The sequence below is a fragment of the Charadrius vociferus genome, unplaced genomic scaffold (genome assembly GCF_000708025.1).
Source record: "Charadrius vociferus isolate BGI_N301 unplaced genomic scaffold, ASM70802v2 scaffold163, whole genome shotgun sequence".
Lineage (NCBI taxonomy): Eukaryota > Metazoa > Chordata > Aves > Charadriiformes > Charadriidae > Charadrius > Charadrius vociferus.
In genome coordinates, this window is record NW_009648332.1 from 20,197,108 (window position 1) to 20,224,098 (window position 26,991).

The 26,991-nt window shown below is 37.4% G+C and overlaps 2 protein-coding genes across 2 annotated transcripts in view; one reads left to right on the forward strand and one right to left on the reverse strand.

Moving 5' to 3' along the window:
- PRPF38B (pre-mRNA processing factor 38B) overlaps positions 1-8,442 on the forward strand; it is a 10,521-nt gene extending 2,079 nt beyond the window's left edge. The window contains exons 2-7 of the mRNA XM_009884922.1: positions 3-236; positions 3,506-3,574; positions 3,870-4,021; positions 4,105-4,165; positions 6,737-6,960; positions 7,227-8,442. Of these exons, the coding sequence (XP_009883224.1) occupies positions 3-236; positions 3,506-3,574; positions 3,870-4,021; positions 4,105-4,165; positions 6,737-6,960; positions 7,227-8,079 (1,593 nt within the window). The 3' untranslated portion in view covers positions 8,080-8,442. The remainder of the gene's footprint in view (positions 1-2; positions 237-3,505; positions 3,575-3,869; positions 4,022-4,104; positions 4,166-6,736; positions 6,961-7,226) is intronic.
- Positions 8,443-14,644: 6,202 nt separating this feature from the next.
- On the reverse strand, positions 14,645-26,677 carry FNDC7 (fibronectin type III domain containing 7). The gene is made up of 12 exons (XM_009884785.1): positions 26,615-26,677; positions 26,133-26,151; positions 24,788-25,045; positions 22,696-22,950; positions 21,735-21,995; positions 19,290-19,544; positions 18,557-18,814; positions 17,860-18,114; positions 16,690-16,944; positions 15,842-16,102; positions 15,203-15,232; positions 14,645-14,685 (listed from the first exon to the last, which is right to left on the reverse strand). Exons 1-12 carry the CDS (start codon positions 26,675-26,677, stop codon positions 14,645-14,647), a joined length of 2,211 nt encoding a protein of 736 aa, XP_009883087.1.
- Positions 26,678-26,991: the final 314 nt, after the last annotated feature.

Consider the following 26,991-nt stretch of genomic DNA (forward strand, 5'->3'; position numbering starts at 1 on the left):
AGGCGGCCCAGCACCAGCCTGGCGCCGTCCCGCCGGCCCAGCAGCAGCTGCAGAGCGGAGCCCCCAAGCCGGCGGCCTCAGGCAAGCAGGGCAACGTGCTGCCGCTGTGGGGGAACGAGAAGACCATGAACCTGAACCCCATGATCCTCACCAACATCCTCTCGTCGCCCTACTTCAAGGTGCAGCTCTACGAGCTCAAGACTTACCACGAAGTGGTGGACGAGATCTACTTCAAGGTGAGCCTGCGGGCCGCGCCCTGGGCGCCGCGGGCTCCTCGGGGCTGTGCTGGCGCCTGTCCCGAGCCTGCCTGTGGAGGGGGGTTCGGACGGGGGAAGGCTTTGATTGCGGCCTGCGGATTCTCTCTTGCCTTCCTGCCCCTTATCTTGTGGTAAGGGATGCGAGCACGTCTCTCCTTTTTTTTTTTTAATTGCTTAATTGGGGGAATCCAAGGTGCTGCCTGTTTTCTTTTACAAAAGAAGTATGTTTCGCGTCGGATTTGGAATTACGGACTTATAAGTTAGTTTTGAAGCGGGCGGTGTGAGCCAGGGCAGTGTGGGGATGAAATGGCCGTCTAAGGGCAGCGCTCTCAGTCGGAGAGAGCGGGGAGGGGGCCCGATCTGCATGCCGCCTCTAGAGACAAGCGCTCCCCGCACCCGCGGAGTTGCCGACACGCCGTGTAACTGCGCAAAAGGTATGGTGGTGGCTGTAGTAGGTGGTTTCAACAGGAGTTTGCATGTGGCCTTCTTTCTCAGTTAGAGGTTAAGATCCCCCTCTCCACACCCAGTCAAAAACTAGTTCATTTTAGTGCTTCTCTTGGCGTCAGGTAGGACGTACTGGGGAGATAACCGAACTGTATCAGTGCACCCATGTCTCAGTTCTTGTTTTGTTAGCAGGATTGAATCAGTTTTGCAGCGAGGCTTCCATCAAGCCAGTCTCCCAGGTAGAGGTATGCATAATTAATGCTCATCAACACAGCCACATTCTTTGTTCTGATAACGAGAGCAAAATTTAGGTAACTCAGGCTACTGTCTTCAGTCAGCTGTACTTTGGTGGTTATTGAGATATTTTTCTCAGGTGAATTGATTCCACTTGATAATGTTACTGTGTCAGTGGGTTTCAATATACTTTGGAATATAAAAAAAAATTAAGGTAGCCTTTTTGTCTCATCTAAGCAGGGAAAGTTATATCCTAATACTAGTAACACAGATTGTCGATGAAGTTAATTTGTCTCTTCAGTTAATTTACTGCTTGCTGCATATGAGATTGAAATAATTCATTCTGACTATCAGAATGGAAAGCAGCAAAGTTTATTTTTGCAAGTGATGGCAAGAGCTGAAAAGTTTATAAAAGAAACATATTTTCAGAAAACTGGAGAGCTTGCTGTGTTTTACAGGGACCATTTCAGATGTAGTAAAAAATACTTGATGTGATTAGTCGTCTTAGTATTGGTGGAGCTCAGCTGCAGTAGGTCAAATAGTTCATTTGCTTGTCTCAGTGTTTCATTCCACAAGTGGCTTAGTTTTAAATCAGGGAAGAATTTTGACATACCATTAAATATCTGCTTATTAATCCAATGTAAATAAAGTTTCTTTACTGAGCTTGACAGTTATTCTGACTCAAAACTGCATGCTAAATAAAGAGAAAACTCAGCCCTTTACTTGCTTATGAGTAATAAATATGAGGGAGAAGATAACCTGATGGTTAAGGTACTGCATCAATATTCAGAAGATTGGAATTCTGTTCATGTTTTAAGATTCCTGAAAAATGGCTCGCTTTTTTTTCCCCCATGAATGCGGTGTCTACTATAGCAGGTGTATTTTTGAGTGTATTTGTCTTTGAGCCACTTAACTTTGGTTCCCATTTAAAAAATTTAAGAATGCTGCATACTCAGGAAAGATGATCTTAAGTTACACAGGCAGCTAGTGATAGGACCATCTTTGAAGATACAGATTCTGTCTAGGTGTTTGAATTAATTCACTTGTAGTTCTGGATCTGCAAAGTCGATGACTTCCTCTTCCTTTATCCGTGATCTTAGCACCATGTGCATGTCCTCAACTTCATTTAATCGGTATACTTCCAACAAGTTAAGCATATGCAGCAGTCTTTGTAGGATCAAAACTTTAAATACTCTTTTTTGAGTTTTCAGGGCTTTGGGGTTTTGTATTGATGCCTGTCAAAACCAGCATGTTTATAATGATTGTGGCCAATAAATGTAACTAATTAAAAAAAATGGAAGACTACCATTGTGATAGTGTCATACTCGATCCTTTGACTAAAAAATACTTCCCATTTCCTGTGAGAGACAAAACCATAAATAATCAGAAGGATGTGCAGTATTATTTATGTAGTATTTGTGAACTTCTCCTATGATGCTAATAATACAGGAAGTCATAGCGGATTTTGAATTTTATGGTACTGGCGTTTCTCATGCTTCCTATTTGGATAAGACAGCAACTGTAAAAAATAAAAATAAAACCAACACAAAAAACCCCAGCCCAAACAACAACAACAAAAAATTCCAACCCCAAAACCTAATGGTTCAGCAACTTTAGCCATTAGTATATCTCTGATTTGATGTGATTGTATACATAGTTTTGTTTCATGTATTGTTAAAGCTGTTTAATTTGTGAACTACAGTACAACTTGGCCACAAACTCTTATCCCCAATCCAGTGTAACATCATTGTATATTTTTGTTTTGCTTTTATTTACTTTTTTAAGTTGACATGTTTATTGAGCCAGATGTTACTTCTCTGAATTTCACAATTTCAAAAGTAGCTTAGGCAGTTTTATGGTTTTTAACTTGTTTATGACTCTTACTGTCAAATTTAAGAAATGGTGTTGGTTACCGATGTTCGTGCACTCATCTCTTAAGTGCATCTCAAAAGATTTGAATTAGGCAGGCTTTACTCATTAGTACTTGGGAACAATTTTGTCTAACATCATCACTGCAGTCTACAAGGAAAAACACTGGCTTTTTAGATTAAAATACTACACTTCATAGACATCTTTTGTCCTAATTGTAGGTGATAAGTATCTAGCTAAGCTTACTGTATAAATGAGATTTATCATTGTGAGACTGTAGATTTTGACTTTTTTAATTGCCATGAGCATACATCACTAAACTTTTTAAGAGACAGTTTAAATAAAGGTAATTGTTAGGTCACCATAGAAAATAGTAATGATGGGGTTTAGTCATAAAGTATTTGAAAATACATGGAGTATAGAATAAGCATGGATGCTTGCTTTGGTGTTTGTTTTTTTTTTTTTTTTAAACTTCATACATTATTTTGGCTTTAATTTCTTAACATGGTAATCAAAAAAGCCAAGTGCTTTGCTCTAATGACAAAGCAGACTTGATCTTGAATTTGGTAGGAGAAAACAAGTGATTCAAGATTGATTTAGGATATCCATTGTTTAAATTAGGTTTGTATAGGCAGCTAAATGTTATGGAGATTGTAACTGTCATTTTCTTTCTTTCCTCCCTCCGCACCCTGTCCTTTCAGGTTACGCATGTTGAACCATGGGAAAAGGGGAGCAGAAAAACAGCAGGCCAGACAGGGATGTGTGGAGGGGTAAGTAGAAGTACGTGCCTTCTTGAATTTTTCTGTCTGGTAAATAGATTTCCCAAGCACAGCTAAAACTTGCTTGTATGTTGGCTCAGTCCCTAGATGTAAAAGCATTTATTACAAAGAGTTGATATATTCCCCCTGCTTACAGAGCTGTGGATGCAAGTAGTGTTATTTTTCCCACATAGCTCTGTTTGTAGATTTAGAGTTTATCCTGTGTGTGTTCTCATGTTCTTTTGTAGATTTGGGATAATGTCTTTGTGACTTTCTGTGTTGTCACCTAACTTTTTTCTTTTGAAAGGTGCGGGGTGTTGGAACTGGAGGAATTGTGTCTACTGCCTTTTGCCTGCTCTACAAATTATTCACGCTGAAACTCACTCGTAAGCAAGTGATGGGCCTTATAACTCATACAGACTCTCCATATATTAGGGCTCTCGGATTTATGTATATTAGGTAAGTATCAATATAATCAATTAATGACTCATTTAGTATACAGAAAGCTGTATTAAAATTTTACTTTCCTTTTGTACTTAAAGGTACACACAACCACCTACAGATCTATGGGACTGGTTTGAATCCTTTCTTGATGATGAAGAGGTATGTCGGCGAGGGTAATAATTTGTTTTCTTTTGTTTCTTTTCATGTTATTACTTTAGGTTTAAACATTGTTTGATAAGGTTTTCTGTAGTTTTACTGTTGCCATCTTATGTTCTTGTAGTTTCATTAATTAGTGCAGGAAGCAGGTCTGAACTGGGATCCAGGTCAGTTTTCTTAGATTTCAAAGATTCAACAGAATTTTCCATTGGGTAGGATGTTACTGTGTCAAATATTACAAAGCCATGTGAAACAGGTTTATTAAATCAGAATGCAGACAGCATGCTGTGTGAGTGCGGCTTCTATGTGGCTTTTAGAAAAAGAATTGTTTTTAAACAAGGTATAGTAAGTCCTGAGAGTGCTAAACTTGTATTTTGCATTTATTATTGTGACAGGGGGAATTGGTGCTCACATAGAAGAGTGGGAAGTATATAGCAGAAACCAACATTCACCTTGAAAAATACTACCAAAAATCTCTGTGGTTATTATTCATGTCCTGGAATAACTAAACCCAGGATTTCTTCAGAGGAGAGACAACCCGCCTAATCACTGCATAAGGTGGCATTGTTTCTAGTAACCTTAATGTCTTTAGTAACAGGGCAAAAAAAGAAATGCGAGTTGCTAACTGAAGGAGTTCAGTAAAGAGGCTGCCTTATTATGCAGTCAGATAGGAGAATACCTTTGGTACTGTAGTCCTGACGTACTGTCTGGTGAAATGGAGTAGGAGCTGTTGGGTGAGGTTCCTCAGTCTATGAAGTTGAATATACAGTCTGCTACGTACTGTTGCAATTTGTATTTATTGAGCAGATCTTAAATTACATCCTAGATTTAAGAATGGAACAGAAAGGATCGCTTGGCCTCTTCAGTGTGACAGTAGGCATCTACTTCAAGAAATGTCAAATGTTGTAGTTGCAAATGATGTCCAAATACTTGTATTAAAACCAGTGTTAATTATATCTGTATCTGACTGCAATGCAGTGTATTTATTTTAAACAGCTTCTTTCATGTTAAGTGTCAAAAAGGAATCAGCTGTTATTTCAGGTAAACCTGTGTTATTGTACGTTTGTAACAAAAATCAAAACAAATTTAAATCCTGATTGCATTGTTGTGAAATCCTCCTTTTCCCCCAGGTGGTGCTAGTTAATATGAACTCTTCTCTGCAGTGTTGCGTTGTAACTTAGGAGGAGGATTGGGGTGGCTTCATTTTCAGGGTCCCACAAACAACTTGATTCCCAGGACAATAAAACAATCACAAGCGATATTCATTGTGCAGGTCTTAACTGGGTCATCATTCAAAACACCTTTTGTAGTTAATATATTTCAGTTCTTGCAGATAATGGTTATCAGCATATATTTGTTTATTGTTGTTTAAAATCTCCCAATATATTTTTGGAATTAGTGTTTCTTTCTCAGCTGCTTTCACTAGCTTTGTGTTATGTAGGAAAAAGTGCTTGGGGCTGCTTGTCTAAAGTTTCTTACCAGTCCTGGTCAAGCTCAATAGGATGAAGCGAATCTCTCTCTCTATGGAATGATTTAAACCTACAGGATTTTTTTTTTTTTTCTCCAGTTCTTAAATATGTGGAAGCAGTTCATCTTTTGTCATGCTGCTGTGAAAAACTTCCCAGGATACAGAGTTACTTTTCAAAATGCTTCTTATGTTTATTTTGTTTAACTGTACGTACTCTCCAGGTGCTACGTTTAACTCCTTTTTTTCTTCTTTAGATCTCTGCAGCGATTATATTTGGAAAAACTGTATATCTGAACACTTAAATGTGTGTGAGTGCAAGCAGTTTTACATTTAGATTTTCTCTTCCTGTTTAGATAACAAATCTCACTTTCCTTGTGTGCTTGCACTATAGGTTTGGGACTGACAATAGCTGACTAACATGTCCTGAGCTGTGAGAGGGCATAGCAAGAAGGCCTTCATGCGGTAATGACCCTTTTCAGAGACAATGGTCATCATGGATTATGCGTTTCCAATTATTTGTTCATTTATTTCTTTTTTTACATATTTCTAAATTAGAAACCTCACTGCTTCATGGCAGTTGGTTTGCTATTGCTTCCAATTCTGTTAGGATGCCATTTTGTACTAGAGGTTTTCCTATGATCATTTTTAGATAGGCAATGATGTAGTTCTTAAATGATTTAGGCCACAGGGTTGGGTATGATGGTGCGCAGTTGTACATCCACAAAATGGAGTATTAAATGTAGTTTGAGAGGACTTCTCTACTTCGTGGCATTTATATAAAATGCAAGATCATACCATATAACCAGACTGTGTAAGGGGATTTCACGTTAATCTCTTCATCGACAGTCCCTTACCATCCAGATGGCTGCAGGATTAGTATGTGCCTGCATGCATATATATGAAGTCCCATTCCCTATCTGTAACATACTGCCAAATCCAAAGGGTGCAGAGTTTGAATTTTTCTAAGGAAATGTGTTAGAATATGAGACAAGTAAACTTTCATAATCATGAGCCTTCAAGAGGGCAGTAATGTAGCAGCATTTTTTTTTTTTAATCAGTAAAGAATATTTTTGACCATCAGGATATTTTTTGCTTGTATTTTGTAGGACCTGGATGTGAAGGCAGGTGGGGGTTGTGTTATGACCATCGGGGAGATGCTTCGTTCCTTCCTCACTAAGCTTGAATGGTTTTCCACGTTGTTTCCAAGAATTCCTGTGCCAGTCCAGAAAGCCATTGACCAGCAAATTAAAAGCAGACCTAGAAAAATCAAGAAAGATGGCAAGGAGGGAATGGAAGAAATAGACCGGCATGCGGAACGTAGACGTTCAAGGTCATATACACGTTATTTTGAAAATGGATGTTAAAAGTTCAATAGTGAGCCACATAGTACCATAAACGTGTTGTCTTTTCATTGAGATAGGTTTTAAGGCAAAAGGCAAAACAGGTTATGGATGTTAATGGATTGAAAGAAAAAGTATATATTTGGTATATAAGATTAAATATAGACTGTGTACATAAGTATAAATTGGAAAGTAAAGAGGGTCCCTTAACTTTAAAAAGGTTGTGTTTCATATTGAGTATCTTTTATTTTAAAAGGTCTCCAAGGCGATCCATCAGTCCCAGGAGGTCTCCCAGAAGATCCAGAAGCAGAAGTCATCATCGGGAAGGCCACGGATCATCTAGTTTTGATAGAGAACTAGAAAGAGAAAGAGAACGGCAGAGATTAGAACGTGAAGCTAAGGAGAGAGAAAAAGAAAGGCGGAGATCTCGAAGTACTGATCGCACACTAGAACGGAGGCGAAGCAGAAGCAGGGACAGATACAGAAGCCGTAGTCGAAGTCGTGACAGGAAAGCAGATAGAAGAGACAGGGACAGAGAGCGAGAGAAAGAAAATGAACGGAGCCGGAAAAAAGAGAGAGATTATGATAAGGAAAGAGGTAGTGAGAGGGAAAAAGATCGATCTAGAGAAAGATCAAAAGAAAGGAAAAGTAAGGGTGATGTAGAAGAGAGAAGACACAAGGATGACAAGGATGACAAGAAACACCGGGATGACAAGAGGGATTCCAAAAAAGAGAGAAAACATAGTAGAAGTCGAAGCCGGGAAAGAAAGCATAGGAGTAGGAGCCGAAGTAAGAATACAGGTAAGCGCAGCAGAAGCAGGAGCAAAGAGAAATCGAGTAAACATAAAAATGAAAGTAAAGAGAAGTCAAATAAACGAAGTAGAAGCAGAAGCAGAGGAAGAACAGATAGTGTGGAGAAGTCCAGAAAACGAGACCAGAGTCCCAGCAAAGAAAAATCTAGAAAGCGCAGCAGAAGCAAAGAACGTTCCCACAAACATGATCACAGCGATAGTAAGGACCATTCGGACAAACACGATCGTCGAAGGAGCCAAAGTACGGAACGAGAGAGCCAAGAAAAGCAACATAAAAACAAAGATGAGACTGTGTGAACTCTTTCAGAAGTGGATCACATTGAATCCTATAAATGTTTGATTAAATCCTGCTTATTTTTTCTTAAAGTTGAGATTGTGCAGTAGTTGATGAGCACTCTTCTCCAACCTCCCTCTAGGCTGCAGATTGTCATTTCCTATTTTGGGTAGGGAAGTGCCTTTGTAAACCCATTCAATGCATTGACGGTTTCAAACCATTTGTTTAGTTTAATTCGTAATGCAGAGATTGTTCTTGCATTTTTATTGTTCAGATGTTTCTGAAATGTACAGTCTGTACATATGTCCTGAAAATGTTTTAATTCCTTTGGCATGGTTGCCATGTTGGTTAAATTTGTATGAGGCAATAAACTGCCACTAATTCTACTTTCCTTTTGTAGACGTGGAATTATGGTTTGTATCCTGAAGTTAGCATGGCTGTGCTCTACATAATAGTATGGCTTTTAGGGATGGATCTTGAATGTGTATTATAGCTGAGATATTTATGAGCATACAACATACATTGAGGGCTGCAGATTTAGAACTAACATTTATGTCCACTGTACCTACTGTTTTTTTCAAAAGCTTAAAATGTATTATGTGTTGATCACCACTGGTGTTAAATTGAGAGCAGACTGTCAAGGACATAGTGGTTTTGATGCAAAGATTTAGATTATGTTGAGGCTTGTTTAGTAATTCTTTAGAAGGGCTACCTCAAGCGGACACTGTAAAGGTTGACGGATGAGTACCGTAGCCATCTATGCATCTTATTTGTTTGGAAAAAAAAAATAATCCATATAAGCTTCCTTTTTTTTTTTTTCTTTTGAAAACACAATTTATACATTTGTGGTCTTTTGATGTTTTTAACCAGCAGCTGCACTCTGTTTATGATAATACTGGGCTAATAAAGGCATTTAAGATGGGAAGAGGGAGGTAGGAAGAAGAAAATTATTACAAAGGATTTCAGTTTCAAGCTTCCAAAGCATTTTTATAAGTGTAAACATTTAAAATAAGAATTACCTGATAGTGTCCTTTTTTAAGTCATATTTTCTACAAATAGTAAGGATTGCAGTTTGTGCTGAACATTTCATCTGGCAGATTTTTTTTTTTAAACAGGTTGTTAGAAGCAAAAACCAAAATGCATTATAGAAAAAAATCATATCATTAAAGTCCAAGTCTATTTGATAGATTATTCTGATGACTTGTATACGAAGTGAGGAGAACCATCTGGAATAAACTCTCAATTAATTCCTTTGTATTGGGTGTCAGCTTTTCCCTGCATGTTCATTGCCAGTTAAAGAGTGTTTGGGTTCCTCCACGTTTCGTTTTCAGACCAAGTGATGCTTTGTATGAATAAGGGATTTTAAGTATGAAGTACCTTATAAGGAAGATGTAGCCAACAAAGAAATGCAGCAGCCCAGAAATAGGAAGAACATTCAGTGTGACTCATACATGATCATGAAGACCTGAAGGCAGAAATAAATTGGTATTTGTGCCTTTTTTTGCTTCTGTGTGATGCAGGCTATCTAGGCATGGTATTTAAATACTAGGATTATTTTTTTTAAAACCTCCAGGAGAAAACAAACAGTGCTTGGATGTCTAACAGTACACTTCATTCCATAGTAGTCAAAGAAGCTAAAATAACAAACTCACTTTTTTCTTCCTCCCTGCTCTTATTTATTTTCTGAATTGTTAGTCTTTCCTTTGTCACCGTGGTCCTTGGTGTTTGAAATCTTTTAATACTGAGGTGGTTCAGATATTGTCTGCTTATACTTTTATCTGATTTTAAATCTGACCTTGAAACAAAGCTTAAGCTTCAACAAGTTAATTCCATTGCAGTGTAAAACTAAAATACTGAGCTCTTGTTTAGTATGGGAGGAGAAAAACTGTATTGGCCACTTCAGAAATACACTGGCTAGTGGATTATTGGAACTGCCTTTGCAGCCTGCCAGGGGATTGCATGGATTCTGTCCAAACAATGACGACAACTTCAATTTGCCTTATTTGCCATGAGAAGGCTGCTTTTGGCCTCGTTAGTTTTTAACCATCAGCCTACGAGTTTCTGAAACATGTTCTTGGGCAGAGAGGCTGCAAGGCCAGCGGTCTGTCAGGGAGAAAAGGATTCCTGATCTCCAGTTGTTCCTTTAGGACTCTTCCTCTGCTGTTCTTGGAAAATACAGTGAAAGAACGGTTTATTTGCAGGCAAAATCCAGATATTTGAGAAACAATCTTTGACCTGAAAGTGGCGAGAGCTGCCTTATTACATGAAGATAGGTAACATTTTGATACTTTGCTTATGCACAGACTGGCCTGTGCCAGTGTCTCTTACAAGTGCAGTAACTTGAAGGCTTTGCTTTTATTTTTCAATAAATAGTCCTTTCCAACTTTTTTCAGATTTAATCTGATCCATATTATGTACTTGAGCTAGTAGTGTAATGGATAGCACAATATTCATGACTGATCAAGACACGTGAAAACAATTTAAACTAAGATGCCCATCTTATGTTATCATTGGGATTTGGTATCGTGCAGCTTTTGGGTTTGGAGCCAGGGACTCTTAATTCCTTTTTGTCTTTCTGGTGCCATTTTATTTCATGTGACCTTCCTTGAAACCAGAAGGTACAGATCCATGGAACTTTACAAAGCAGCTCTGATCAGAAATGGTAAGAGCAGTGGAGTCGCCAGTGCTGATGGCTCTGATGCAGTTGCTAGCAGTACAGCTCCAGCGGGCATTTGGCTTGGAGTCGTTACAAGAAAACCCAATTTTAGTTGGAGGTGTTGTGAGAGTTTTCCCAGCAGGTATGGTTGTAGACCTTCTGGCTGACAGAGCCTGGGCAGTTATTTTTCAGTTCTGAGGGTAAAAGCACAACAAACAAAACACTATGAACCTGAAGTTTCCACACTATGCTATGTGTCCATAGTCATTCCTCTTGGAGTCTAATCTGTCTTTGAAATTTCATGTGGCTCCAATGACAAGTACTTATTTGGACTAATCATACTAATTTGAGAAACACACCTCTACTTTTTTTTTACTCTTTTGAAGATACTACTCAATTAGTTGAACAATATTGCAGACCTTAAGTAGCAAACTGGCATTCTTTTATTTTGACCCCAGAGACTCGCATCTACCTACTGCTACATAACTGTGCAGGTAATTAGTACCGATTTTTAAACATAATAGGAGTGATATTTTGATTACCTACCTGTATTGAAAAGGGGGACTTGAATGGCACCGCAATTAGTCTGATCTTGTTGTGGGCTACTTTGGACAGTATGCACACCCATGGTTTTTATACTTTCATTTATATGTTGATAAACAAACATGAATGAGCTCATACTTTTCATGTTTACAGCTGAATATTACTGTCTTGACTCAAAGACATGGGAACCTGGAAGAAATAGATGACCTCTACTGGCTTTGGTAGATGTTCGAGCCCTTTCTGCACTGCTATGAAGTGCACATAACTTTACAGCTGTTCAGCAGTGTAAACCAGCATTTAAATGCCACTCATGAGGTTTTGCAATGTAGTTGTCATTGTATCTTATCTCTCTCTTCCCCCCCCCTTTTATTTTTTTTTTCTCCTCTTCCCCCAACAATAGTTGGATGTGGGAAAACACTTAAGTCTCAGCAATTTTTGGTCAAATATGAAACCAACTGAAGGATAGATTTTTGCCAGTTTCTTTACTGGACTAAAAACAGCCTATCTAATTTTTTCAGCTATGACTTCTGTGTCAAATATAATTATTAATAATTTGTATTTGGAACAATAGCAAATTTTTTTTGCAAGTGTTCATCTGTGTAATTGCAACTAATACATATTTAAAATTATTCCTTCAATTTAAATTTATTATTAAATAAGCATTAATGAAGGCATTTATCATGAAATAACCAAGGTGGTTTTAATCACCCAATTTGTTAGTATAACAGATACTGTTCTGAAAGCATTCATTTTACATAGCATACCAATATGCTGTCTGTCTCTGGGTCTTCAACAGCAATGTTCCTGATTCTCAAGTTTTTCTTCTTTTAAGAGGTTTGTAGGGTTGGATTGGTTTGGGGTGCTTTTTGGTTTGTTTGCGGGTTGCTTTTTTTGTTTTGTGTGTGTGTTTGTTTTGTTATTGTGGAGTTTATTTGGGTTTTTTTTGCTTCATGAAGACCAGAGCTCCTTACTAGTAAATCGTATAGGAACTACATCTATGGATGCACAACATTTATGAAAACACTATATCTGATCATCCTTCCCTGTGATCTTAAAACAAGTCAGCGTGACCCAAAAAGAAAGCATTTGCCTCAATCTGGAGAGAACCTGAAACTAATCCTGGCTAAAGTTTTTTAAACATCTCTGTGAGTGCCAGTGATGTTTCACATATCAGTAGTGCTAATTATTATTAGACAGTGTCCAATGCCTGAGTAACACCGCCTGCAACATATACAAAGCCACAGTAGGAGGTGCAGATCTGGCTCAGTTTGGTTGTGTTGCTTTTCCTCCCTGTTTTGGTAAATTGTCTACATCCTCTAACTATGTTTTTGGAGCTGAATCAATGCAGTTTTTCTTGGAATCTTGACTCTTCTTCAGCTCTTTTCTTTTTCCCTTTTTTTAAAAGACATGCAAATAATATGTTCTGTTACAATTACATTTCTTGTTTTCAATCATGAATATGAGAGGAGCAGATGAAAATAGTACTACAGCATTGTCAAGATTGTAGTGTGCAATTTTGAGATGTCAATGTCTGTATGTCAAGAAGAATGGAGAAAAAAATACACCAACAGTTTATAATTGCTTAAAATACATTAGAGTTACTGTTAGAGCATGGAAATATCAGAATTATTTATATGAAAACAAGAAAGCTGTGGCTTGAATTTGATTTCAAGAGAAACTGATTGCTTTAGACCACTGAAAATCCAGTTAATAGCCATCTGGTTAAACACTTAAGCTTTGGTGACAGTGTTTGACAATGATGATTGCAAAGAAAAAATATTTAAATAAACCCCTCAGGAAGAAAGTTGTGAACAATACTTATTTCTACATTCTTCCTTTTTTTCAAATTAAATGAGAAATAAACCCAACTTTTTATTAAGTAATGCAGGGCAGTTTTAAATCATGTTTCCTAAAGAAAGACTTGTTTGACAGTGAATAAATGCAGATCACATTCTAAGATGCAACATGTAATTCCTGGACCATCTAAAATCAATGTATTGAAGAGTGAGATTTCCATATTATTTTGTGCAAATGATCAGAAGCAGTGACTGAGATACTCAGTACATCTGTGTTCTGTGAAGAAAGAAAACTTTCAGAATGCATGGTGTCTATTTTTATAAGCTGAAAATAGTGTTAAAAACCCTGTTGCCTTTGGTAACCTTTATATGTAAGCTTCTGAAGACTGTTTTTTTAAGATATCTTTGAGTAATTGTTTTTATTTATATGTAGAATCCTTGAACTTGAACTTTGCTTTCTATGTTGGTCGAAAAAGTGACCACTGTGTAGTACAAGAAAAGGTTCTGCCCTTTCCAAAAATGGGAAATTAAAATTTTAGTAATAACTGTCTGCTCTTCATTAGCCATGAAGCAAAACAAGTCAGCTGATGGGAAGAGGAGCTATGTTTACCCTCATGAGTCATCTCTCAAAATTGTAAAGGAAGAAACTCTTTTTGAAATTTAAATCAAAATGAAATAGCCTTAGAATACTTGATTTAGCCTCAAGCTACTTTTAATTGAGTACACCTGAACAGCTGCTTCTTTTTTTTTGGAGTTAAATTTCACTCTTTGAATCTTTATTTCATCCTTTACTATTTCATTGATACATTAGGTCTAGAACACACCTACTGATTAATAACTGTCTTGAGCTTTTGAAACTGATTGCTTTACAGAGAAAATGACAGTTCAAGATTATGGAAATCTCTATCAGTGTTCATCTGCATTTTAAAAATTATCAGTTGGGGCTTAAATTTGATGTCCTGGCTTAGATCTCAGATATGGCTAGCTGTTCAGCTCCCTTCTTCCCAGTCCTCAAGCAGCTGTGACTGTTGCAGTTAAGCACAGATGTCACCTTTCCAGCTTCAGGGAAAGAAAGACTGCGAAAAGCATTTAGGGAGAATGGTGTTATCAACAACCTGAACATCCAAGATAGCTGTAGACCAGCAGGAAAGAGATGATCAACCTTGGGGGGGAAAAAAAGTCAGCAGTGACTTCTTGCCATCCTTTTGAGAAAAGGCCAGTAAATAGTCCAGAACAACAGTACTTTTGTTGGAGAATGAGCAATTTTAGCTAGCAGAGAAAGTAAATGAGTGTCGAAGAGTATCTTGATTTGTTTGGATTTTGAGGGCTCTTCTGGGGAACGATAGGACACAATTAGAAAATTCTTAATGAAGTGAAAGAGGGTTTTATTGCACATGGAGGAGAGAAGTCAGTATTGATAGTAGGAGTAGACAACATGAGGTTTCTGAAGAAAATATGATGGATTTTAACAAACCAGTTATATTTATGATATACAGGACTGGTGTATCAGCAGCAGGAAAAGTTTGATTAATACATCCTAATCTGAATTGCGACTCTTATAACTTACCTCCTTATCTGAACCAGAATTTTCATCTAGATATGTTGTTCTGCATTGCTCTTTCCTCTATAAATCACTATAATAGAATTCAGAAATTAAGACCATTTCAGTTATGGAAAACCAACTGTCTTGAGAAATGTTTGTTTCAGTGGCTGCTTTTGAAGTTGTTTCTAGCAGTTTACATAGGCGAATAAAGCGCAAGACTACCCTGTTGAAACCCCCAAAAGAAATAAGCATAGGTTGAGGTAAGCCACACTTTTTAAACTTTTTTTTTAAAATAAAAATCAGAAGTGCAACCAAGTTTAATTTGTAATGGGATACAGCAAGGCTATAAGCCTGCCTTTTATTATGCGCTATCAGATAAATAGTAAAAGTTGTGACAGTGTAGAATGCGTGATGGTATACAGGCCAGAACATAGGTAAGATTTTTTTCCTTTTTTAATTATAAATTATAAGATGGGGGGATGAGACAAACCTGCATAACATTAACACAGGCCTTGACTATCAAATATTATTTGCATCTTGGAGTTACATGATGCTAACGTGTTTTACAAACATAATGGATTTGAAACTAATGTACTGTGTGTTCTTACCCATTCCAACAGAGCTTCCAGAACAGGTTACTGAAATGACATGAAACAGTAGTATAAGTGTTAGGTGTCAGATTGTAAGCCAGAAAACATTAGTAGTCTGTAGAATGCAGTCCAGGCTATACAACTGTGCAATCCCATCAGATAGCAGTAGTTTTATAACAGACTAAATTTATGCCCTAGGAAAGGAATCCCCAGAAATTACTACCCCTTTAAACAATTTTTACTTTAAAAATATGCTTAGGAGTGGTTCATAGAAGTTCTTGATTTGTTTCTTTATTCAAAAACAATAATTCTATAAAACAAATTAGAAAACAAAACAATTAAAATCCCTCATTTATTTGCTTCTGTATTCTAACCACTAACCTCCCAGGTGAAAATTAACTTCTCTGTATTCACCAGGTTATGGGTGATCCAGTTAAGAGGCACCTGTGTAGATAAGTATGCCCCATCCCAAAATGCTCCTGTGACGTTCCCATCACAGATATTACAAGATAGCACCCATAAAGTTTACTCTGGAGTCAACACTAGAACAGAAAAGTTCTATTCCATGCCACCTTTACTCACGTAACTTCAAATTACATTTTAACCACCTAGCATGCATGGACAAAAATACATCATTCAAAGAAATGTAAGTTTTACCTGAATATATTTTCTTAGGACAAAATGTAAGCTTCGGCCCCGTATCAGTAATTGGAGATACTACCACTGTGTAGACATCCCCACAAGGTATCTCAGTGATATCGCAATGACTTAGACCTGAGCTAGGGCTACAGGTGAAATTGCCTTTTGAGCCATGTAAATCAGTATTGTAGTTTATCGTTTCATCAGAAGCTCGCCAGTATACCCTGATACCATTATTGCCGAGTCTATAGAGCTTCACCCCAGAAGGGCAGCAAGCACCTAATAAAATAAGAAAGATTAATAAGCAAATTTTGTGAATGACAACGCATTATAAATTCCTGAAGTGCATTTTAAACCAGATGATATGACTACTATCAGACTAGATACCAGCATTTCAATGAGAAATTATTATTTCACAGACAGCCAAAATAATTCTTGAACTGAACTAGGGAAGAAAATGTTCTATCAGACTCATATTTTGGAGCCGGAATTCCACCATTGTTTTACATGTTGGAATATTTTTGCTCTCTCCTGACTATGGAGGTACCAGGGCTACCGTAGAGTGCCCAGAATCCTTTTGTGGTCTCTAAAATTTAATTATACCATAGCATAATTTAAATAAAACAAAATGGTTCTGGAGCAATGTTATCTGAACTTCTTTATATGGCCACCTGATGGCCGTTACAAGAACAGGGTCTAAATGACATGTGAAAATAATCCAAAGCGCATTTATTTAAGAAAGGGAACTGCAAGTGTATTAACTATGTATTGAATTTCAGCTGCACTATTTGTATGAGAGGAACACTATACAAAGTAATTTGTATATTGAGTCTTTTTCTTCCCAATTGCATTCACAATTTACATACTGGAAGAATATCCTTGATATGTGCAACTGGATGTCAAACCCGTTTCACTGATTGCTTTCAGAGATACTGTGTAGTTGGTGCCGCATGTGATGCATCCCAGGAGACAGTAGTTTTGAAGAGTGTGACACTTTGCCTGTCCTCTTGGAGACTCCAGTGTTGTTATATATGTCTGTGCACCCATCCCAACAGACCAGCTGATATTTGTTACAGACTGCGTCACTTGAGTTAGTATCAGTTCATTAGGGCAACAAGGAGCTTGGAAAAGAACAAAAGATAGAGAAGTAAATTCTGTTTTATATTTGTAAAATGGAATGTATTTTGGGGGGTTGCAACTATAATAGTACATGATCAAGAGCAAAGGAACGAAGACGTGCATACTTTTCAGGCAAATGTTAGCATGCTGAAAAATACCTGACTCTTCTGGCAAGCTTCTAATAAACAGAATGTCAATATAATATCAATTTGTTTATAGCAGTGAGTTATAACCCTGGAATTATTATAAGATGATTGTTCACCAAGATACCAAAAATTACTAAAATTTGTCATTAGAGTATCAGGGTACATCTGTAGTTTAATTCAGCAGGGTCCATCTCTACCCCTCAAGTCATCTAGCTCAGTCCAGCTCTGTTTAAAGTTTCTTCCTCTAAAATGTAAAATGACTGCAGCCAAACTACCTGTTAAAAATAGATCCTTGTGTACATTAACCCTGAACTGTGCCTGGGGATTGTCTGGGTCAGTGGCACAGGACAAAACTCTGCTAGCAAATTAATAGCAGGATTGGTTGGTAGGATGTGATCTGTTCTTCACACTATTTGTTGACATGGATATCACCACATTGCCTCTCCTGGTAATATTAAAAGTTAAAATGCTGACAAGGAAGTTATGCATTACATTAGTGGATTATGTTGGTATATTTTAGTCAGCTGTGCCAGATGATAATTGGTTGCACTAAGGCTTCTCAGTGTGAGGCAAGTGCCAAGTGATCCTTCCTTCTCACACACACAAGGATACATACACGTTTAAGCAGAGGACATCCAGTATGCACCAGCAGGTAGTATAATGTTCACACATTGTAATTAAAAAAAAAAATAGCCAAAAGCATATAGAGACATAAAACTATTTTAGTATTATTCTGCTAAATATTTTCCACTATATACAATTCCCACATACCTGTCTCTAAAGGGACACTGTAACTTGGTAAGCTCTGTCCTGCTGGTGATCTTGCTACAGCACTAACAGAGAAAGCAGATCCACAGGGAAGATTAATTAGGGTACAGGAACTTCCAGAGCTTGTGCAATGCCAAAGTCCAGCCTCTCCTCTGGCAGTGACAATATATGTAGCTTCTTCATTGTTAGATTGCCAGTGCACGCTGATTACAGAAAGAGCCTCCTTTGAGATATTTTTAATTTCAGGACTGCAGGGTGCTGAAATATTTCATATTAACAGTATTTAAACAGTTTGTTTATGCATACTATAGAAGTTACATGTGAAAATTAAATTCCAGTTAGAACTGACAAACAACTTTGGAAAAGTATATGGTTCTTAATGTCTACTCCTGGTGAGCATTTAAAGCTTGTGACAGAACTGACAACATACGGATTCTGCATACAAAACCAGAGGTGAATTGTAAATCTGATTTTCAAAAACTTGGAGCTATCAGAAGCATTCAATCCAAATCTGGTTTTAGGTCCCCACTTACAGTATATTTGTAAAGATACTGTATATTTTAAGTATATTTTACTTTTTAAAAATTTTTTATCAGTTACAGTAACTTAGCACTCCAGTAATGCTTTTAATCCACGAATCGCTGCAGTGTCTTAACTACTTATTTCTACTGCTAAAGGACAATAAGAATGGTGGTAATACCTGTTGCCACGTACTTAGACGCACACGACGTGTTGCTGCCCCTGGCCTCGCTGAAAGAATAAACCGTGATATTATAGCGGGTGTTGCACTGGAGATCCGACAAGGTGCAGGCGGCGGCGGTGTCGTTGCAGAGCACCGCGCCGCTCCAGCCGACCGCTCTGGTTTGGTACATTTCAGCACCGCGGACAGGAGCCCAGGTGACCCGCACGGTGTCGCTCGACACCACCGCCGCCCTGAAGTCGCTGGGGCAACAAGGTGCTGGGAACAGACAAGGCAAACGGGAACTCGAAGGAGAACTGAAAACTGGCACGCTTCATGCCTTAAATCTCCAAAGGTGACCGATACTGTGCAAACAGTCCCACGAATGCCAGACTTACTTCTTGCATTAATTCAGTACCCCGCCTTCCAAATCAATAGAGGATATTCTAAGGTAAGATGTAGGAATTGCGTATATCCTTGATTTAAAATTTCAAAGCATCTAGAAGTTAAATAACTCTAACAACATTCTTCACAATCTCCCATTTAACTAATTTTTTAAATTTTCCAAATATGAAAACTCTCTATGAGGAAGTTTAAGACTTTAGTACCCCCTTCCTAAGGCAACAGAAAAAACCACAGGACTAGACTTCAAATGTTATACCAGGACCGTCTGTTATTAGAATTATAGAATGCTTGGAGTTGGAAGGGACCTTAAAGATCATAGATCAACTAGCTCCAACTAATTGCTACTTACCAGTAGTATAATTGAATACATCACCTAAAGGACTCTGCCCTGCTTTGTTATATGCAAAGACACTAATGAAATAAGTGAAGCCACAGTCCGACTGGAAATGGCATTGAGTATGTGATGTGTTGCAGTGCACTTCCAAGCCATCATCACTCTTCACAAAAGCCACATAATAATGACCAAAATTGACGCTAGACCATGATACCAACAAGTGACCAGGTTCATCCTCTTCAATTGATATATTTACCGGTGCACAAGGAACTGAAATACGAAAGAAAAAAAAAAGAATTGTAATCAGAATATTTTTATTGAAGTTATACTTCTGGAGAATAAAGGAAAATCAAGAATACATAGAATCATTCTATTCAGCTTGAACAGTTACTATGTCTCGTTCAAAAACCAGCAACTTATCTGCCTTTACAGAGGATGTTACTTATATTGACAAAAAGCGAGTATGCTCTTTACAGAACAAGATAGAAGCTACCTTCATTTTCTACAGAAGAGAGATCTGCATAAGGAGCCCCTGTGAACAAAACCAGTGGTACCAGGCAGTATTTCAAAAGGAACAGGCACAGTCTGTGCTCAAAATAGTAGTTTTGGATGACAATCAGAATACTAGCTTGAATAGCAGTGGGCATCCAAAAGCCTTTATGTGAAAATCCTTTATATATTGGTATGCAACTCATTGGTTGTGTCCAAATAGAGCTGTCCTTTGCCCAGGTTTCCTTTCTGGTTGCATCCCAAAATGTCACATTACACTGCAAACTTCATGGCTTTTTCTCAAATAACATTTACTTTCTTTCTAGTTCAAAAAGTTTAGCTTGCTGATATTAGAACGAATATACATGACCTAGCTGAAGCAACGTTGGCTGCAAAGATTACAGCCCACAGTTTAAAAGTTGTCTCTTGCTTAAGGCTCTCTAATCCCGTTAGGTCCACCTCTGAGTTGCTCACATGGATGATCTCCAACTCATATCAATGAGAAGTCAAAATGAGGCAGGTTACAGCAAATAACTAAGTGAATAACATTGTGTCTTTAAGGTAGCACATAATAACAAAAATGCTTTAGGTTTTGCTTACACGGGCAGGTAATCTAACAGGCCAGGAAGCAAAAACCTCTGACATGGCAGTCGTGCTAAGTAGCTGAAACAAGCAACCTTTTGTCCTGACAAAGATGCTATCTGAAAATGGTCTGTGACAGTATCTTAATTTAGTCTAGGGGTGCTACTTTAGCTTAAAGTGGCTTTGTTGACCTCCTTTCTAACTAACAACAAGATTTAGCCTAGAACAGTTCTCAGCCTAGGGCCAGTCCTTAATGCTACTTCCTCATAGATTTCTCCCAATCTAATTGTGACAGACCTCGCACAGGAGAACAGATTCCTTACATTACTTTTACACTCAGAAAATTGACTTTGGAACAGGTGCTTCTGGTAAGAGGAAAATGCAGGCTTACTGGTGCACCAAACAATATATACACCATTGCAAGTTCTTCTCACAGAAATATGAAGAAAGTTTAGGCTATTATCCCCAAAATAGAAAGGTATATGGCACAGTTCATGCATGAAGTTCAGAAGCAGAAATAACTATTTGAGAACCACTCATGAATTGTAATGGACTACACTTGACATTAAAGAAATATATGTTAATATGCCATAAGCTATATAAGGATCAATGACACATACTTGTTTTTAAGCTTACTGCATCAGTAGGTTTACTGTATCCGGCATCATTGTACGCTGTGACAGAAACATAATATTCAGAGCCGCACTGGAGTGATGGCACCATGCAGGAGGCAGAAGATGTATTACAGTTCAGTTTCAAGAGTCCACTGGAGGCTGTCACACTGTAAGTTAGAGCTCCTTCTGTTGGCATCCAAGAAACAATAGCTCTTAAAGCACCACTATTAAAAGCTACCTGGACATCCTCTGGTGCCTTAGGACCTACAGTATAACAGTTTGGAACACATAAATACAACTTAGCATATGGCCTACAGACATGAGCTTTTTTATAACTTGCAAACTAAATACAATTTTTGTGGTGCAGAGCTTCCCCTTGCATATTAAAGTGACAATTTTTTGAAGAAATACTTCTGGTTGTGCACTGTCACAAAGCTTTTTGTTGAGACTTCTTGCCTTATTTGATTATTTGCTTCTCACAGTTAAAAAAATCCTCAAATCAGCCTAAGCTTGTGTAATCCTTACTGAAGCCTGTCCTAGGTACTACTTTAGTGGTAGTTAATAATACCTTTGCCTCAGTAATATTCATTAAACATAGCCATGTCATCTGAGCTTTCAGGAACTTTGAGATGGGGTAAATATTACATGATCTGAAAATCTACCCAATGTATCTTTGAAAAACATAACACAATCCCACATACACATAAATACTTCCTGGTATATCTTTTTTTTTTTTTTTAATGCTTATTTGGTTTCAGAAAATAAAATTTCTTACTGGTTCTTTGGTTATATGTGAAATCATCTCCAGGGATCCCATTGACATTCCAGGCATATGCCTTGATGGTATAGAGAGTTCCTGGGTCTAGATTTGTGAATATCATGGAGGTATTGGTGGTGTTCTCCTTCAGCATTCTGCCTAAACCATCTGATCTCATGAGGGACACAGAGAATCCAGCTGCCATATACACAGCTTTCCAGCTCACTGCAATGGAGTCACAACTTGGAGAACTAACAGAAAGAATTGGAGCAGCCAGGACTGTTGAGAAAGAACACCAATTAAGCTTTTGTTTTTTCAGTAATACTGTTTGAAAGGGACAAATTTGAAATGAATACACAGAAACAACAATCACCAAACTCTGAGAGACAAATTCAGCGACAACAAAACCAGAAAAATAAATCAATGCAAGACTGACAGCATAAATATGGAAACTGATCTGCTGCATCCATTATATTACAGGTTTTGTAAAATGAATGTAACTCATACACAAAGTATGAAAGGTTGAGTGAGTAGAAGAATGAAAATCACCAACAAGATACTGCATTTCCTGTCTTCCATTGTCTTATTATTTTATACTTTTAGTTGTTTCTTCATTTCTTCCATTCCATCAAGTTATGTCTTTTGTTAAAATAAAATACATACATTAATACAAATTCTAGCAAACTTCCTATTAAACATTCAACTTACAGTACTGTCATAAAGTAAACCATTAATTCAGACTCTTGTTCTGGTCATTAAGTGAGATGGCTGAATTCTAGTCCTCAAAAACTGAAAGGAGAATGTGATCAATACAATTCAAAATACAAGATTATAATAATTCAGGACCAGTACATGCCTGGGCCATACTGTTTATTTTCTGTTCAAATATTAAAAAAAAAAAAAAAAATGCATGTATGAATGCTTTATATTATAATAGCACTAGAGAATTTAAAATAAGAATAAGAATTTGAAAGTCCACCTGTTTTTGCTTTTCTGAAAGGTGAAGGCTGGCTTTTTCCTCCTGAATTTATTGATCTGATAGTGATTCTGTACAAGGTGGCAGGTTTCAGTCCCGTCACTGTGCCTGGAGAATTTGCAACTATAGTTTCAACGAAGGAATCTCCATCTTGTGCAGTCAGCAGATAACTAGTCGCCCCAGGTACTGCTCTCCATTCCACTGTGATACTGTTGCTAAGTTTTGAATAAGCTTGGTCAATAACAGGTATGTCTGGGGCTAAAACAGAAATAACAATGGACATACTGAAGTTGGGAAACTCAGCCCTGTGAAACGCTAAGTGCTCTGAACATTTCACAAAGACAAAGTGTAGGACAAATGGCCTACGCTTTTTATGAATGTTTAAAATTTAAGTTAAATGAAGTTTAAATGAACATCAACAACATACACAGAGTCTTGAGATATTCTAGACCAACTTTCACCTTTTAATAAAAATATTCTAGTACCCTTGAAATCACTATTGAAAATGACCATTATTTAACCTAGGTTGCACTGAGAGGTCTCTTTTTTGTCTTGCTCTACAGCCAATGAACTACACTGGATGTTTATAGAAAGCAATATACAAAGCAATATAGACAAAGAAGAAGATGATGTTTACACAAAGCAGTCTGACATAGGATGCTGAATCTTAGGCATTTCCATATCAGAGCAACATATAATTAGTTTGGAAGGGACCATGGAAAGTCAACTTATCTAATGCCCTGCTCAGAGCAGACATAGTTAGATATACAATAAAAAGACACATCAAATATTGCAATTAAATGCTTTTCTATTATGCTATGCTGCAGGCCATTCAGAAAGAGATCCTGCGTACTGCAGTCTCAAAAGTAACTACAGAGGGTGTATTTCTCAACCACAGGTCATTTATGTTCGGTAATCAAGATTTTCAGACCAGAATCAGCATATGTAAAGCAAGTCCATAAAGTGCAAGGCTGCAAAAGACTCACTAGAAGAGAAAAAAAGATAAAATGAAGGTGTATCCCACCTAAAATTAAGAAAATGAATAAAAAAGTATTTGGGACGAAAGTATGAGCCTTGAGGCAAACTTATTCATAGCAAGGCAGCTAATTGGGGATTTGAGACCCTCACAAGTATTATACACTGTTATAAAACCCCCGAGCATTATGTTTGCTCTCTTATTCTCAAGCATTTTCGTATTCAGCAATAGCCAGACACCCTCTCTTGCCACATTTGTAAAAATGGTAACCTATATTCTATATGAGCATGCCTATGGAACATTTGCACGTGTGTCTTTCACAATCTTTGAGCAAGCTATTGCACTATGATTTGTTTTTTTCCTTTTAAAATATTGTCTTTAGTAACACTTCATAAAAATTTCTGTGCAGGAAATCCTCTTGCAAGTCTAAGGGAGTTGCTTGCCTAGCAGTCAAGTAGAGAATATATAGCACACGATTTATGTCAGAAATAAATTACAGAACATGAATCATTAATATCTGTTCTCCCATAACTAAGCTAGTAATAGAAGCTTTTTTACACTTATCAGGATAAACACTACTGCTTTTTTATGTTCAATTTTTATTGTAATAATTACTTTTATACTGGAAAAATAATGGCTATTTCTAAAAATTATCAAATTATTTGAAAACAAAATATCAACAGAATATTTTTTCAATTACATTTCAGTGATAAAATAAAAAAGCACTTCTGTTTATGTAGATTCTTCTTCAGTATCCATCAATGACTTACAGGATGCAAGTCCTTTTGTGAATTAAACAAAAATACTGTTTATCAGTATCAGTACTGAAAAATGTATATAGCTTTACATCTGCATTTGTAATGAAAGGGTAGGTGATTTGGAAAGCTGCAGTTTGAGCAAGCTGTGTATGGCAGGACAGGGAAACATATATATTGAAAAAAAAAAAAGCAGAGGGGAAAAGGAGCTCATCATACTAATACTGAACTCAGTAGGAGACCAGCGAAAGGCTTCAACAGGAGTGGCAGCTATTCCCTACCAGTACAATGAAACAACAAGGATAAAATCCCAGTCCCACAGAGGTCAATGGAAATCATACTTCCCAAAGTTTCTCTTACTAACCTGTTGACTGCATAATCTGTGTTTCTGCAAGAACAATTCCATTCTTGTCAATGGCTTCTGCTTGTATAGCATAAATAGTATTGGGAATTAATGGAGTTAGAGTTCCTTTAAGTGTAACATCACTAAAATGAGCCAGTAATGAGTGGCCTACAGTATTCACAGCTGTAGCTGTGACTCTATAAGAAGAGGCTCCTGAAAACTTGGGCCATCTGAGATAAATGCTTCGTGATGTCACATCGTATATAGACATAGAGAAACCTAAAAAGAACCAAACAACCAAAACATTTATCAAAAACCCATTTCAGTCATTCCTGAAGTTAGTCAAGTCTTGACAAGAAGATTGTTCAGTGCCTTATCAAGCATCTATGTGACCAAATTTCCAGATGATAGGCATACCACTGAATTTGGAGTGCTATTTTCCTCATTCCCTTTTATAATCCATTAATTACTCTAATAACTGCTGCTTGCTCTCACAATATCATGTTGTGATGATGGCTATTATTCTTAAAACCCCCATATGCTGTAGTCTAATTATTTTAAAAAATACTCGGCATAGGTATAATCCATATGTGAATATACAACCAGTATCAACATTATTCCACACATGAATAGGATCAAATACTTGTTTTGCAAATCATGAAAAGAATATGCTACAGTAAGTGTCCAGATACTGCAACAACATGTCTGCAACAATTAAGCATTTAAGACTCTTGACAGCGCAGTACATATGCAGGAATGTGTACTATCACCAGAGAATGAATGAATTCTGAGAGCATTTCTTGTAATCTTGCATTCCTCATATTTTAAACTAGTCAGTATTCACATTTATGGCAATAGGAGCTGTAGGCAGAAAACACAAGATTGAAGAAAGTATAAAATGCTGTAAAACACTGGAAATATTTATGCTTAAGAGATCATGTGTTTTGAGGTTATTTTTGGCTGTGTGCGTTGTTTTCTTTGTTTGGCTTTTTTATTTTATTAAAAGATACAACAATTAATTGTGTGCAAACATGGGACAGTTTGGATCCTATTTGTAGCACGGTTATGTAGGTAAAGAATAGCACAATTTGTCCAGCTGAGTGTTCTCCCTGAACCAGGGTGAACTTGTGTCAATGTGAATCTTTGTGTGAATATCCAACAGAATTGGGAATCCTAAAAATGAGGTTAAAAATTATAAAGATATCAGCATAGATTCTTTTAAAGCAGAATCAAACTTGAAAAACATTTTTCTTTGTAAAGCTGCCAGAACTTACAGAATGCTTTATTATAAATCACACGTGTGCGTTCTCTTCAGACCCACTGAAAAATAAGCAGGCAAAACCAAACTAACATTTTGAAGATTTACCTGTGTTAGCTGAAAAGATCTGAAAAGGAAGATGTAAAAAAATTAGAAATACAAAGTGAAATATTTTATTTGGAAAATTTAAAAACTAATAACATTAGTAACAACAACAGCTTAAAATACCACATTTTTAAACACATTTTACTGACATGATGTATTTGCTCAGATTCTTTTAGCATGGAAAGTTTATGCAATCAATGAAATTTGGTACAGGTATGCAGATTGTATTACTACTTAATTTTCCTCTCTGAATCTGCCTATTGATCCAGTTTTCAGTTGTTGACAGACTATGAAAGACCTTGGGTCCTAATATACTATTTTATTTTTCAGTCACTTGTAAACACTGCAAAAATGTAACAGTAACAAAACATGAACATAGAAGTGGGTGTCAGGTAGCCTCCACCCTAACTTTTAGTTTACTTCTACAAAGAGTGCAGTATCATTCTTGAAAACAGTCTGAAAGCAAACAAGTTAGTTGCACTCACCATTTCTAGGCAGCTGAAAAGGAGTCCAACAAATATTAATGATTTATTTTCTGCACCGCGCATCTTGTCAGCACTTTGTTTCGGCCTTCACATGGCAGGTTGTGCTCAGGCTGATGCCTGCAGTGACCAGCAATATTTTGCAGCAGTGCTGTTGGTCACCGTAGGTTTAACTCCCTGGGACGAGAGGAGGTGGAGGTTGGGTTAGGCTGGGCCCTCCTCCCCGCTGGACTGCAGCCCACCAGCCCTTACCAAAGCCATGCTGAAATGAGTCAACGGGCACAAGTTGGAACATAGGAAGTTCCGTTCAAATACAAGAAAAAACTTCTTTACAGTTCGGGTGACAGAGCACTGGCACAGGCTGCCCAGGGAGTGGAGTC

Excerpts from the sequence above, each read along its gene's own strand:
- FNDC7 (XM_009884785.1), bottom strand. The coding sequence starts at position 26,677 with ATGCGCGGTGCAGAAAATAAATCATTAATATTTGTTGGACTCCTTTTC. Across the intron at positions 16,945-17,859 it reads CAGTGTCCCTTTAGAGACAG|CTCCTTGTTGCCCTAATGAA; the intron begins GTATGTGGGAAT and ends TTCTTTTCCAAG. Across the intron at positions 16,103-16,689 it reads ATATCAAGGATATTCTTCCA|GTGCTTGCTGCCCTTCTGGG; the intron begins GTATGTAAATTG and ends TTATTTTATTAG.